We start from the raw sequence: 15,317 nt of genomic DNA on the forward strand, positions 1-15,317 counted from the left end.
TTATTTCAAATAAATTTATTGTTAATTTCATCCACTGTACAAAGCAAGCAGTCTTGCAGGTTTCTGACTTCACTGGGGTGGGGAACAGACAAAGCCGGAGACTTTTTCACACCGACAGAATTTCCAACTGAGAAACAAAAAAATTCAAAATAGAAACTGATGAAGCATAAGTGCATTCATATGCAGCATTTACTTGAATACGAGTGTAGTCCCACATTTCATATTTGCTAAAAAGTGAACATACCAACACACAAGTGGTTTACTCCAGCGCTTTGACGATTGCCTCGTTTGCCTCTATGCTGACCAGAACCTCTGCCCGGGCTGCCTCATCTGAAGCACCCATCAGTTCTGACTGGGCTTTCTCGAGGTTCGCTTTCGCCGCCTACAAAAAAAAAAGACATGGCACTCTTGACATTTGGTTCACATTCACTTTAATCTTGACACTGAAGTATCAGGCAAAAACTCAATCCATAACAGCTGACATTATAAAAGGAGCCATCAATTGGAACAAGTGTCATATAGATCTGAGAACTTCAATGTCTTGAAGCACCTTATAAGTGAGAAAACTCATCTTTGCCTTAAAAATCAATGCTGCTGCTACTTGAGCCACATTCTAGACTAGCATGGCCGTATTCTCAACAGTGCGAGCAAATAAACGTGGCCTCTTTCCTGTGAAGGACATTTGTCACAGTGGCGATTACACAGTGTAAAGGCCAAACATTGCTGGGAGTTAAAGGTCTCTCAGTGGGGATTTGACACATCTGCACCACTTCAACGGTGACTGACCTTTCCTTCCTTATTAACCAGCGAGGCCCCCGAGCATAGCTATCTCTAGGAAGAATAAAAAATTGGCCTATTTATGTTGAATGAACCCAAAGTGCTCTTTATTCCGCATTGGAAAAAGGGCATGTCCAAGAACATCCCGTTTGGATTGAGCTTGATGTGTCATTCTGAACATTCGACTACCAGAATATGAAGAGCATTTTTAATGATGCTCTAGTGGGTAAACAGCATGATTTCTATAAAAGGGCGGCTTGATTTAGTTTCTAATGCTAAATTTAAACGATAATCCAATAAAAGATGTCTATGCAGTCCGAAAAACAAATAGGGCGTTTCTGAAACAGTATGAACTTTCAAATACGGCACAACTACAGAGATTCAACCTCATTAAACGCCTACAAGCCTACATTATAATCCAAACAGTCTTTGTTTTTCGAAAATTACTCGTCCTTTTATTTCTTCAAATGGACCTTGTAACCCATTTTTCGTCCATAATGATGCATTTCTGAGTGAACTCTACCAAAAAAACACCACCCAGGGATGGGTTGTATTGTGAAAAGAGGAAAATGGAGCTATGCATGAATGGGTTTTTCCATTATTCTTTGCGTTTCGGATGACAGTATAGCAGGGACTCACTGCGAGGTCCAGGTTGTCCAGAGGAACGGCTTCCTCCGCCAGCAGCTGCACTGAAGAGTCAGCATTAACGGTGACTGATCCACTGCTCACTGCAAAACACAAAGCACAGAAGGTACACCATATTATTTGTTGACGTTTGAAGAGGCTCTCATTTCTAGGACAAGTCTGACCCCTTCTGGATCTTCTGGTCTAAAATCATATGCAATAAGTAGTCAGGCGTCTTTATGGTATGCTTGCTTGCTTCAACAGAATATCATGTTACAAATATCCCTCTGAAGTCTGCAAATGAGGACCACAAGTCATAGTCACTTCCATCTTCTCCTAGTTTCATTCTCCTGGCAAGCGTTTCTATAACTACCATGTATTATATTTTATACATTTTATTAAATGTTTTTTAGTCTTTTTAATAGCACTGCTCCCAAATGACATTCCTCTTATTCATATTACTCAATCATATTATGTGGGAGACTTTGGTGGCAAAATCAGGTCAGGTACTACCGATCAGACGGGATTTTAATTCAATTAGAGTTATGCAAGTAATAAATTGTGAAAATTAGGGGGAAAAAGTAAGATCACTTTAATTTGATGCTTTTTAGAAAGTTAATAAATCAAAAGTTATTTGGCTCAGGGTTTCAGCAGGTTTTATGAAGGTATATTTAATTTCTATAAGACATTTTAAGACCAAGTACCCTACATGTCAATATGCTCTCTAAACTTAAATGTCTAGGGAGAAACACAATAAGTTGTATTAGCAACAACACTTCAGAGTTTGGAAAATACAACTTCCAATAGATCTACATTATGTTTTAATTTGTTTTACAAAAAAAAAAAAGAAAAAAAAAAGACTTGAATCGGTCTGCTGTCTGTTTTACTCGCCAGTGTGTGTTAGATGCCAAGTATAAGTTTAGCATAGATATATTTTCACTAGTTGAACGCTGACTGAGCGCTTGAGAGTTTTGCTCTCCGTCAAGCGATCTGTACTTGTATTGGACGTACCATAAACTGTAGTGTGAAGGCGCGCGACTCACCGTCGGGTTACAGTAATTAATGATCACGCAAAGAGAGAGAGCGAGAGAGAGCGAGACAGAGTCTTACATAGCACGCAAAATCAACGCGCTACATGTAAACGATATTCTTGTTTGTATTTTCCTGTCAAAATAACACAGTTCATCTGGAATTATTCAGCTTAAGAACAAGTAGAAGTCAAAAGACATGCCGGTTTCTCCGGTAGTGGGCGGAACTAATGCGTAAATGGCAATCTCATTGGATGGTGCTCATCTCGCAAACAATATCTCAACCACCACCTGTCGTAAGTTTAAGCTAAAATGGCAAATATGCATTCATGCATGATTATCAAGTTTTAATTCTAATTACTAAAGTTCTATCATTAAATAATGCTTGGCTATCATCAGGGGTGTGAAGTAACGAATTACAAATACTCACGTTACTGTAATTAAGTAGTTTTTTTCAGAAATTGTACTTTGAGTAGTTTAAAAATTGTGTAATTCACTTTTACTTGAGCACATTTAAAGTGATGTATCAGTACTTTTTCTCCGCTATTTTCCTTCTGTTTGTGGCCGTTACTCGTTACATGCTTGTTTTAATTTTATTTTATTTTTATCCATCAACGTGATTGGATCGAGTAATCGGTCTCGTGACTGTCATCAAATTAAGCATAGAAAACTTTAACCGCCTATTCCTGCCGTTACTCGTGACTGCTGTGGAAGTGCATTCTTCACGCATCAATTCAATCCAGATATCAGCGTCTTCCTCTAATGTGCTAAGGTACATTTCACATTTCTGCTTAATGTGATATTTATATAGGCTGGCCTGTCTACAGGGCCTAACATTTGGTCTGAGATTGGGGGTATTGCATGACAAGTTCATAATGCGGTGAATTCCAGCTCCCATTTACTTCACAATCACATTATAGAGAGACGACCGTCACGAACTGTGCAATGCCGTGTCTCGCGCTCGCCATGCCGCCAGATTCAGAATCAATGCACTCTATGAACCATGGCGTTAACTTGAACTGCATTTCTGTCAGTGCGTGACTACAGCTCGCTAATAAACAACGTTTTTTAATTGATCCATTATACAATCTGTCTTCATTTGGCAAGTGCACTTGCGCATAAACATTTTTCATGTTGAACTTTTGTTTTTTTTGTGTGGATGCTGCTGATAAAACAGCTTCGCCGAGACTACAAAGAGACATGCATTCGTGTGTGTGTGTGTGTGTGTGTGTGTGTTTGTTTCTTTTGTAAAAGTTTCCTGGATATAACTTCCCTATTTAATGCACAATTTTCCTTACAAATGATATTATCAGCATTACAATGTGAGCAAATGTAGCCGTGTAAAATGTAAGGGATGATGCCACCCTTCTAGAACAATGTGCATTTACGTTTAAATTGTAACATATTTAATAGCATGGAATTAAAGTGTGTAATTAGTGTTAGCTCAATATCTTAGCCTTTTTCAGTGCATTAGGTGAGGTAATCTGATAATATTAGTGATTCTCATTTATCAAAACACTTACATTGGTTCTGTTTTGGAGAGAAATTGGGTATTTTTTAATCTCTCTATTTAACCCATCTCATGGTGTGTGATGCTGAACTATCATATTAGTTTCTAAAGGTTTTTGAATTCTTTGCACAGTTATGAATATTGATTTTTTATGTGCAACAATAGCATGCTCAGGCCCAGTGGCTTTTCGCCTAATTTTAAATGCTTTTTCCCCCCAAATAATATGATTTAAATGGTGATGAGTGTACTGATTTGATGCATTTTAAAAAGATGGATGATAGATATTCTTCAATCTTTCTGACAAAGAACAAAATATAATGTGAATTACAGTATGTGCAATTTTTTTTTAAATGTATAAATTGTAGTGCACATTGTTTATTATAAGGGGGTAGAATCCGCAGCTTAGTATTCACTACTCATGAGTACTTTTAAATAAGCTACTTTTTTACTCATACTCAAGTAGTTTTTCGGACAAGTACTTTTTACTCTACTCACACTACATTTTTTGGAATGTAATGGTACTTTTACTTGAGTATGTTTTTTCACTACTCTTTCCACCACTGGCTATCATAATATAATGCTTGATTGACTGATCTTAAGAGTGTACATTTAGATATTTAAAAAGCTGTGCCATTTTACAATGATAAGCTGAATTGGTGGAGATTTAAAAAAAAAAAAAGATATATATACAGGTCCATCTCAAAAAAATTGCATATTATGATAAAGTTCATTCTTTTCCATAATGTAATGATAAAAATTAAACTCTTCATATATTTTAGATTCATTGCACACCAACTGAAATATTTCAGGTCTTTTATAGTTTTAATACTGATGATTTTGGCAAAATTAGCATATTTCATCCGACCAATAAAAGAAGTGTTTTTAATACAAAAAAAGTCAACCTTCAAATAATTATGTTCAGTTATGCACTCAATGGTCAATACTTGGTCGGGAATCCTTTTGCAGAAATGACTGCTTCAATGCGGCGTGGCATGGAGGCAATCAGCCTGTGGCACTGCTGAGGTGTTATGGAGGTCCAGGATGCTTCGATAGCGGCCTTAAGCTCATCCAGAGTGTTGGGTCTTGCGTCTCTCAACTTTCTCTTCACAATATCCCACAGATTCTCTATGGGGTTCAGGTCAGGAGAGTTGGCAGGCCAATTGAGCACAGTAATACCATGGTCAGTAAACCATTTACCAGTGGTTTTGGCACTGTGAGCAGGTGCCAGGTTGTGGTGAAAAATGAAATCTTCATCTCCATAAAGCTTTTCAGCAGATGGAAGCATGAAGTGCTCCAAAATCTCCTGATAGCTAGCTGCATTGACCCTGCCCTTGATAAAACACAGTGGACCAACACCAGCAGCTGACGTGGCACCCCAGACCATCACTGACTGTGGGTACTTGACACTGGACTTCAGGCATTTTGGCATTTCCTTCTCCCCAGTCTTCCTCAAGACTCTGGCACCTTGATTTCCGAATGACATGCAAAATTTGCTTTCATCCGAAAAAAGTACTTTGGACCACTGAGCAACAGTCCAGTGCTGCTTCTCTGTAGCCCAGGTCAGGCGCTTCTGCCGCTGTTTCTGGTTCAAAAGTGGCTTGACCTGGGGAATGCGGCACCTGTAGCCCATTTCCTGCACACGCCTGTGCACGGTGGCTCTGGATGTTTCTACTCCAGACTCAGTCCACTGCTTCCGCAGGTCCCCCAAGGTCTGGAATCGGTCCTTCTGCACAATCTAACTCAGGGTCCGGTCACCTCTTCTCCTTATGCAGCGTTTTTTGCCACACTTTTTCCTACCCACAGACTTCCCACTGAGGTGCCTTGATACAGCACTCTGGGAACAGCCTATTTGTTCAGAAATTTCTTTCTGTGTCTTACCCTCTTGCTTGAGGGTGTCAATGATGGCCTTCTGGACAGCAGTCAGGTCGGCAGTCTTACCCATGATTGCGGTTTTGAGTAATGAAACAGGCTGGGAGTTTTTAAAAGCCTCAGGAATCTTTTGCAGGTGTTTAGACTTAATTAATTGATTCAGATGATTAGGTTGATAGCTCGTTTAGAGACCCTTTTCATGATATGCTAATTTTTTGAGATAGGAATTTTGGGTTTCAATGAGCTGTATGCCAAAATCATCAGTATTAAAACAATAAAAGACCTGAAATATTTCAGTTGGTGTGCAATGAATCTAAAATATATGAAAGTTTAATTTCTATCATTACATTATGGAAAATAATGAACTTTTATCACAATATGCTGATTTTTTGAGAAGGACCTGTATATATATATATATATCTTAGGGATGGGCATGATTAATCGACGATCGATTATTGATCATTAAGAATTTCGTCGATCACGGTAACTTGTTATCGATTATCATTAAACTAATGCTGCTGCGTTGCGTAGTGTGAGTGTAAAGTTAACGTGTTCCCCGGGCTGGTCAAGTTAGCGCGGAGGTACCTGTACATCACGGCAACGTCAGTCCCCTCAGAGCGGGTGTTTTCAGCGGCTGGACTGAAGCCTTGTTTACACTCGACGTGTCCGCACGAGCGCGAAGGTGAGCGCGGCAAAAATGACGTCATTGCGGTATTCGGTGTTTCACAGGCGAGCGCGTCGAGTATAAACGTCTCACCTGTTTGGGGAGGTGCGCGAGCAGTCTGCGGCAGAGCCAGGCGAAAGTGTAAACGAGGCTTGACGGTCAGGTTGCGGTCGCGTCTGACCCAAGATCATGTCATCAACATGCTTATCTTTCTCAACAAAAATCTGGTGTAGAAGTTGTATGTGAGTTACTAGTTTTTTTTATGAGGCTTTGTTAAGTAGCCTAGCCTAATTGACTGTTACAGTAGGTAGGCTAATCTCTCTCACCCTCTTTCTCGACTCCGTTCTTGGATAGTTTTCAGTTACGTTTTAACAAAACCTGTCAGATCTAAGTATTATTATGTTTTTGGTTAAGTTATTGTTTAACATGATTTTTTTATTATTTATTATTTTGGAACAAGCGAGGGTCTCTGTTTAAGAACGCCAACTCGCAGCTGCAGGTTCCGTTGCTTTCAAGCACCGCATGGCTTATATCTTCAAGTTTAGCCTAACCGAAGTTGATCATCTTGTAATAAAGATCTAATCGAGGAAAAACGCGCTGTATTTTTGTATTTTCATTGCATTTTTAATTTATAAAAAGTTAAATAAATAATGAATTTGAATATAAAAATATTAATTAATTAATCGTTAATTCACCCGACGATCGACTAAGAAAATTTAATCGAATGCCCATCCCTAATATATATATATATATATATAAAATTATATCTGTCTGGCAAGTAACCCAAAACAAAAAATGTACTAGCCAATGGTGATTCTATTGCCAAGGTGTACATAGAGGGTTGTAAATGTAAAATGAGATGAGAAAATAAGAAGTAATTTTCATACAGAAAGAGAAATTAACCATTTGCTCCAAGTTTGTTAAATAATGATATAAACTTATTTGCATCACTTAAAAAAAAAAAAAATCACCATAAAGGTTTAATTAAAGTACTACACTATGCATAACCACGAAAAGAGAATAATAATGCTGAAATCATCCTTATGGAAAGTCACTATCAACTTAAATAAAGCAATTCATCTCAGATCTGATTGGTTTTAAATTGTATGAAATCCCCACTATTGAGTTTTTATAATGGTTGTTGAAACAGCACTCGTGAAATGACACTAGGGCTGCAACAACTAATCGATAAAATCGATTATGAAAATCGTTGTCAACGAATGTCATTATCGATTAGTTGGTCTGCTTACGTCACGGGGAGCGTTTACTGGTACGCACACACACGCAAGGTCTCTCTCCCTCAGGCGCTCTGCCGAGCGCGCGCGCTACACGGTTTGGAGCAGTCTCTTCTGTCTCGCATGCGCGCTCTTGCTTGCGCGCTCTAGATTTCGGGAGTTTGAACTAATTCGCGGGCATCAGGGAGCCGCAATTAATATGCGGGAGACTCCCGGGACTTCCGGGATCTTGGGATGTCTGTATTTTGTCTCGAGCATCAGGTTGCGCAATCAGTTCGCTCGCAACGTAAGTGATGGATTAAAATAGCGCTACCGCAGAAATAGGTTAAATTAAAACGGTCTTTACAAAGCGAAGCACTAAATATAAAGGCAGTTAATAACAGCAGCAGTAAAATATTGTTTTTTAGTCACTGTACTCAGTGGTTTTCAGCGAATGCTTGTGCACTAATGCATCATTTCTCCTGTCCTTTACACAAGCCTGTTAGCTTGCTGGGTAAAGTTACCTCCATTCCGTTCTCTTTTTATAGCATTTGTCTACTAAGTTTTAATTGTTTTTCAAACGCGATCTACTGCGGCTCTACATTCACACAATTGTTTTCAGTCTTTCTATATTTATTTAATCAATTTATCCTTATATTATTCTTTTATATATTATATATAATATATATTATATTCTTTATCCTTATATTCCTTATATATAATTAATTTTAAATAAAAATTAAATGAATTATATATTTTAGATGTTTTTAGTTTGTTTTTAGTTCAAATATTCACATCTGAACAACATGTCTGTGTAAATTTGTTTTAACAAAAATTGTGTTAAAACATAATATGTTGGATATCATTTTTTTAACAATAATCATGTTTGTCAACTTGCCATCAGCAATTATCATTAAAAACAATGCAAATATTGATATTAGTAAAACTCAATGTGTGGCTTTTGCACTTTTTAAAGTACACTTTTACACATAAATACCCTGATTTACGGTTTTATTTAGTTATAATAAAAAAAAAATCTAATTTAATTTCTATCCGATTAATCGATTAATCGAAAAAATAATCGTCCGATTAATCGATTATCAAAATAATCGTTAGTTGCAGCCCTAAATGACACATCTGAATGCTATGGCAAAACTGGCAGCTACTGAAGCTAGAACTCACCGAAATACTTAGCAGAGGAACCGTCGTCATTGAAGACGGTGACTATGCCGGGCCGGAGGACCTGCAGTGTGGGGACGTGGGATGGCAGGATACCAAAGGCGCCTGTCAGTGTTGGGACGTCAATCTGTTTTACGCTGGCTTCCTTGAAGAACACCTGCAAAAGGCACAACAAGCTTCAATGCACCAGATGAACAGTTTGAGCATGGTGTAGAAGCCAAGTGGCCGGCAACCAAACAAATGCCAACATATTAATTAGAAAGCTGAATTTTCAGCATCATTACTCTAGTCTTCAGTGTCACATGATCATTCAAAAATTATTATAATAATATGCAGATTTTATGCTCAAATAACATTTATTATTATTTTCAATGTTGAAAACAGTTGTGTACCAATTGTTTTCAGAATTCTTTGATGAATAGAAAGTTCAGAAGAACAGCATTTATTTAAAATAGAATCTTTTCTAACATTATAAATGTCTTTGTCACTTTTGATCAATTTAACTAATCCTTGATGAATAAAAGTATTGACTTCTTTTAGTTATTTCCCCCAAAAATAAAATAGAAATTATTACTGCCCCCAAACTTTTGAACATAATGTTACAAAAGCTTTCTATTTCAGATAAATGCTGTTCTTTTGAACTTTATATTCATCCTGAAATAAAAATGTAAAAAAAATGTTTTCAACATTGACAATAATCAAAAATGTTTCTTGAGCATCAAATCATCATATTAGAATGATTTCTGAAGCATCATGTGACACTGAAGACTGGAGTAATGATGCTGAAAATTCAGCTTTGATCACAGGAATAAATTACACTTTATATACACTTTACTACTATATATTCACATAGAAAACAGCTGTTTTAAATAGTAATAATATTTCACAATATAACAGTTTTTGATTGTATTTTTAATCAAATAAATGCAGCCTTGGTGAGCAGACGAGACTTCTTTTAAAAATATTAAAATTATTACCAATCTAAAACTTTTGACCGATAGTGTGTGTAGGACTATGTAGCTATATATATATTATTTTTTTCTTTCTGTTTTTCTTTCTTACATTTTTATATGGTTAATAAACAATTATGCCCTTCAATTCCACAAGCAAATATATTAAATACATAGATTTAATATCTGTCACTTAATTATAATAGAAATTTCCTTGACTTTTAAAGATTAATTTCAAGGATTTGTTTTCTGAGAATCATTTTAAAATACCCTGATATTTCCAATTTTTTCATGAACAAATGTGTGAACAAAACATTTAATGTTGTAGAGACTGTGACAGTTACTTTGGCCTGCCATCAACACCCATATAAACAATACTAAGTGTGATTTAAAATTTGATGGTTCATAATTTCATAAAGAAATTACATAATTTATCAGCTGTCCTAACACATTTAATTGATCGTCCCTTTGAATCTGTCAAAATACAAACAAAAAACAAGTCAAGGTGATCGGTGGCAATGCTAGCAGTCTGCTAAAGTCATACAAACGTGTGTCTATGTTTTGCAAGCCAGAATTTGTTTTTATATATATATAAATATCATTACAGCGTAAACATTGTATAGTGTTACATTAAATACATTTGCTGCAGATGCAAAACAATAATCTGTACCACAATAGTTTTATATATTGACCCAAGAAGTTTACCCACGTAAGTAGCACGCGCAACATGCACGCGCGCACACAAATCAAACTATAGCTACAATAAATAGTATATCCATGAAGCTGAATGCAAATTTTGACATATAATACATATAATATATCTGAAGTTATCACAGCCGGTGATTAGCGTGTTAGCAGAGCGTGTAACTTTAGGCCCGAGGCCGGAGCGGCAGTACCTGTGTCGGCGATGCGAAAGTGAAGGACATTTCAGCGGAGGAAACCACGTCGGCATAACAGCGCGCGTGCCTCAACGCAGGGACCGCGCGACGAAGGAGAAACCTCGCTGCCATCATTTTTACCACGGAGAAGAGATCTAACCTTTACAGCACGACAATGTACAAGCCTCAGCTTCCCTGTCCACCACACAGCACAGGCAGTCAAGTCAGATAGTGCGCGGCTGATGATAGGACAAGGGCACGGGCAACCTTTCCCGTCAGGCTTTGCGCGAACTGTGGGGCTGATTGGAACTGTAGTTTTTTTTAAAGACAATATGAACTGACATGGAGGATATCATTTATTCATGTAAGTATAGGGTGGTGTTTTGCAACGTAAAAATGCCGTGTTTTGCATAGATTTGATTGTTTTAGCCTTGTCCTAAATTTAGCTTAAAATAGTAAATCGATCGTACAAATATTTTTTATTATAATTATCATTAGTGTTTTAAATATTTACAAATATAGATAAAAAAGACAAACATACATTTTTTAAGCTTTGTTAATTTTTATATTTATAAAAAAAAATCTGTTATTTTTCTCAAACAATTGTTCTACGGACAAGCCCCTTTAAAAAAATAGTGCATTCATTAATTAAATAGAAAAACAGTGTCGTGAAGAGTAAGCCCAAGATCAATTATGAGAGAATTATGTGAAAAAAAACAAAGGAAAAAATAAGGTAATTATCACTTGTGAGCAAAATATTTTTATTGTACGTCATTGCCAAGTCAGCTGTAATTATGAAAATTATGAATAGGAAATGTTTATAGGAGACATACAATGATTTAAAGCATCATTAGCAAGGCAAATGAATCGGCTATTTTAATGGTAAAAAATGGTTAAATGAGATCGTAAATTAATGACTTTGTGGTGCTTTATATTGTTATATAAAACGACATAATTATCCTGTGATGTGCATGTATGTTCTCTGATGGTTTGACCAATAAACGAGTGTGATGGTCAAACAATTGGTTTGAAATACTACCTTTCCATTTTTACAGTATCGGGTTGTGTCTTATATCGTATAACCGAAACCTTGCTCATAAACCATGGCTTAAACAACTTTGAAAGCCATTGGGGCAAGTTGTCACAAACTATCTCAGCGAGCTGCATCTTTGTTCCTGTGCAATAATAACTATCAAAATGTTCAGTGTCCTTTACATTTATTTTGTCTTTAAAATATTAGTTTATATATATATATATTTATTTTGTCTTTAAAATATTAGTTTATATATATATATATATATATATATATATATATATATATATATACTTACTGTGAGAAATATTCACTGAGGTTGTACGACCAGGAGGGGGCGCTCAGTAAATATCAATTTCAATATATTCATTGAACGAATTGATTGTTCTTCTTCGAAAGGAGCATCGCATTGAAACATAATAATGATTCACTTCAAATAGATTACTTACTGTTGTCTACTCTATATTGCGTTTTTCTATTCAACATGATCTATATTTATTAGTTCAGATGAATAGGGACAGTGCAAAAAACATGTTTCCAGCCAAAAGCTGAAAAATATGCATATGCTAATTCGCATCTCAGCTCCATAGAAAGGCTTTTCTAAGAAAACTACCAACCATGCTGACCCTAAGTTAGAACTTCTAGCTACATTATAGACCAGACCGCACGGGGTTGCCCGTTACTGAGGATTTTTACTGACTCAAATGGGGGATTACCTCATTTCCATAACATCATCAGATGAGGGCGTGAGAGACACTCGTGATAAGTAACGCTGCGCCTCACTCTGACGTCACAGTATCACTGGGCGATGGGAGAGTGGGTGTGTTTAACGGGGCACTTCATTCATAAATACACAAAGATTTAAAAACCCAAATTAAAGAGAAGATCTTTAATCGGGAATCGTTTGCGAGCTTTTTGTCTCATGGACCACGTGAATTAGTTAGGTGAGTTTTGTCTGCTTGTCATTCACGCTGCTATTGTTTCCGTAATGAGCGCTCGCAGTGTCTTAGAATGACATCGTGCTTTATTTTTGGGAATTATGCTAGTCTAAAATGCGGAGAATATCTTCAAGCAGTAGCTCTGGAAAACAGGCATAGGTTATCCTCTATTTTAAACGGTTATCGATTAGAAATAATAGCCTGGACATCACTGGTTTGGAATGAGATTTAAATTCATCTATAGCCTATGGGTTTTGTCTCGCCTGTTTGTTGACTGTGGCAAGCTGTTTGAACATCTATTCATGTAGATTAACTAGTATCAATTTTTATCATATTAATAGTTTTTTACTAGCAAGTTATCCAATATTTACTAATCAATTTTAGCAGTAGGCTAACTATTATTATTAATAAGGCACTAGAATTGATCACTGCACTTGTAATATTTTTTTTAATCTCACAAATTACCATTATTTTTTTTACATGTCATATATAATGAACGCTCAGAATAGCTCAGTTAGCTATCATTTATATATTACTAGTATGCTAAGATTAAAAATGTTAACAGTAACACTAGTGTTTAAAAATATACTAGTATCTATTGAATAAGTTGGTGTACGTGATTTCACCAAGTGCAACATGTTCCTGGATCAATATCTTTATATGTTCCTTGAACAACATTCCAATCAACCAATCAGATTTTGAGAACAAGTTTACAGTTTGTGGCACGTTTAGGTTTGCAACCAGGGTTAGGTGCTTCAGTGTTATTCACCTATCATTTCACTCTGATTTTAGGGATAAGTTATGGGTTTAGGGGTAGGGAAACAGTTAGGACACGATGTTGTTCCAGGATGTCTTATTTGGCAAAATCACGATGACCTGAATAAGTTGTAAAAAAAAAAAAAAAACTGCAATATAAACTTTTGGTAAAACTTTAGGTAAAGGTAAAACAAGAACATGATTTGTTATCACAACTTCTATTGTCAAATCAACCAACATTCATTTTAAGTACTTGTCTGAACAAAGAAAAATAAATTTGTTACAAGGAACAATGGAATATTTATTTATTGTTGTAAAAAGTACTAGAAGTACTAGGCTAATCAGATGATGAGAAAGATAATTGTTGGTATTGTACTTACTAATTAAAAATAAAATAAGTACCAGTAATATGAAAATACTAGTGTACATGAAGAGTAATAGGCTACATGAAGGTTCTAGTTTGTTTTAAATAATTAATGTAAATAATCTATAAGAAATGCTTATGGAAGAGATTTTTGAATGTGCTACACCTCCGCAGAGTCTCCCAGGCATGACAAGAAGAATCACAGGAGCAAATGTTGCAAAATGTTTAGTTAGACAATTATTCGAAACTATAAAATATGTTTCTTCAAATAACCTAAAATGTGCTTAATGTGGTAACTATTTTTATTTAAGCCAAATTATTAACCAAATTAACCTGACGACTACAAAGGGGTCATATCGAGTAAAAACGCTCTTTGCAGTATATCATACAGCAAAATATTTCATTACAGAGAGAAATGGTGAAAAGAAACCAAAGAGAGTCAATCTCTGTGAGTGAAATCTGGCAATGACATCTGAAAGAATAGTCCATGAATGGTACTAAATGGGTCTCTCTTGATTCGTTTCAATAACCATAACTAATAACGAAGTATATTAGACGCGAACAATACAGCAGAATAATGCTTCCGAGACGCAATAGAATGAGCTTGAATTATCTCAGGAATGCCTAATGCTAAAGACTCCAAAAGGGAGAAAGAGAGAGAGAAGCTATGAAAACAGGTAGGTGGGCAGAAGCTGGATGAGTATGCAGTAGAAGCTGAAGGCTTCGCAGTCCGAGCCGTTAAACACACTGCTATCTCTGCATCTCATGCACACAAACACACGCTGCCTTCAGATAATGGGAGAAAAGGCAGCGTCGCAGCATTAAAGAAACAAGGACTGCTTGGGAGGTGAGTGTGAGAGAGGGTTTCTTTGTAGTTTAGGCAGAATCTGCAGTGTTAATGGTGTTAAAGGGAGCATATGCTGCTGGGCCTCAGACTGGATGAAAAAAGGAAATGGTTATTTGATGGAAGGGGTGACATTGGAATGCATAAGTATGTGTTTGTATATACATGAATTGTGAACAAAATATGTTTAAGAAGGAGACTGGGAACTGTATTCTTGTTTAAAAGATAATCATTCTAAAGAAACCGCCAGTTCAGGGATGCATTTGTTTTATTTTCCTTCTAAAAAGAGAATTCAAATCCGTCTTTAGTGCCATAACCGGCTTCAAAGCAGCTGCCTGACTTCCTGTAATGTCTTTCTCAGGGGGGACACTCTCTCTGGCTTGGACCATGAGCAATGAGTCTGCCATATGGAACCTAACAGAACACCCCACCGTAAGTACTTGCGCTTCTCCTTCCTGTGCTGGTTACTTTCATTACGTCCATTCCCTCTCTTTGCAGAGCTATCTCCAGACATGCGAATCAAAAATATCCTGTTCTGCATCCCTTGTAATTGGATCCACCATAAGATCTAAGCAAATTAGCCCTCTGCGAGAGAAGTTTGTGTCAGTCCGAATCCATCGTGCCGTCAGACGATGTGATAGAGCATCAGAACCCAGAGTTACTGTCAGGAACTTCAATTACCGGCATAA

At 36.5% G+C, this 15,317-nt stretch overlaps 2 protein-coding genes across 5 annotated transcripts in view; one reads left to right on the plus strand and one right to left on the minus strand.

Annotated features, from left to right (window-relative positions):
- atp5f1d (ATP synthase F1 subunit delta) lies at positions 1-10,986 on the minus strand. Its single transcript, XM_077226588.1, has 5 exons — positions 10,712-10,986; positions 8,869-9,022; positions 1,417-1,505; positions 245-382; positions 1-127 (listed from the first exon to the last, which is right to left on the minus strand). The coding sequence occupies exons 1-4, from the start codon at positions 10,826-10,828 to the stop codon at positions 260-262; spliced, it is 483 nt and encodes a 160-aa protein (XP_077082703.1). The 5' UTR covers positions 10,829-10,986; the 3' UTR covers positions 1-127; positions 245-259.
- cbarpb (CACN subunit beta associated regulatory protein b) overlaps positions 10,793-15,317 on the plus strand; it is a 23,918-nt gene continuing 19,393 nt past the window's right edge. Inside the window, exons 1-2 of one of the 4 annotated variants that reach the window (XM_077226541.1) lie at positions 10,793-11,057; positions 14,990-15,060. In XM_077226541.1, coding sequence (XP_077082656.1) covers positions 11,036-11,057; positions 14,990-15,060 — 93 coding nt within the window. In that variant the 5' untranslated portion in view covers positions 10,793-11,035. Of the gene's footprint in view, positions 11,058-12,518; positions 12,671-14,479; positions 14,632-14,989; positions 15,061-15,317 lie in introns of those variants that run through there. The other 3 variants (XM_077226542.1, XM_077226544.1, XM_077226543.1) reach the window with 3 other exon arrangements.

This window comes from Siphateles boraxobius, unplaced genomic scaffold (assembly GCF_051911475.1).
Source record: "Siphateles boraxobius isolate OS27281-9 unplaced genomic scaffold, OSU_SipBor_1 13, whole genome shotgun sequence".
NCBI lineage: Eukaryota > Metazoa > Chordata > Actinopteri > Cypriniformes > Leuciscidae > Siphateles > Siphateles boraxobius.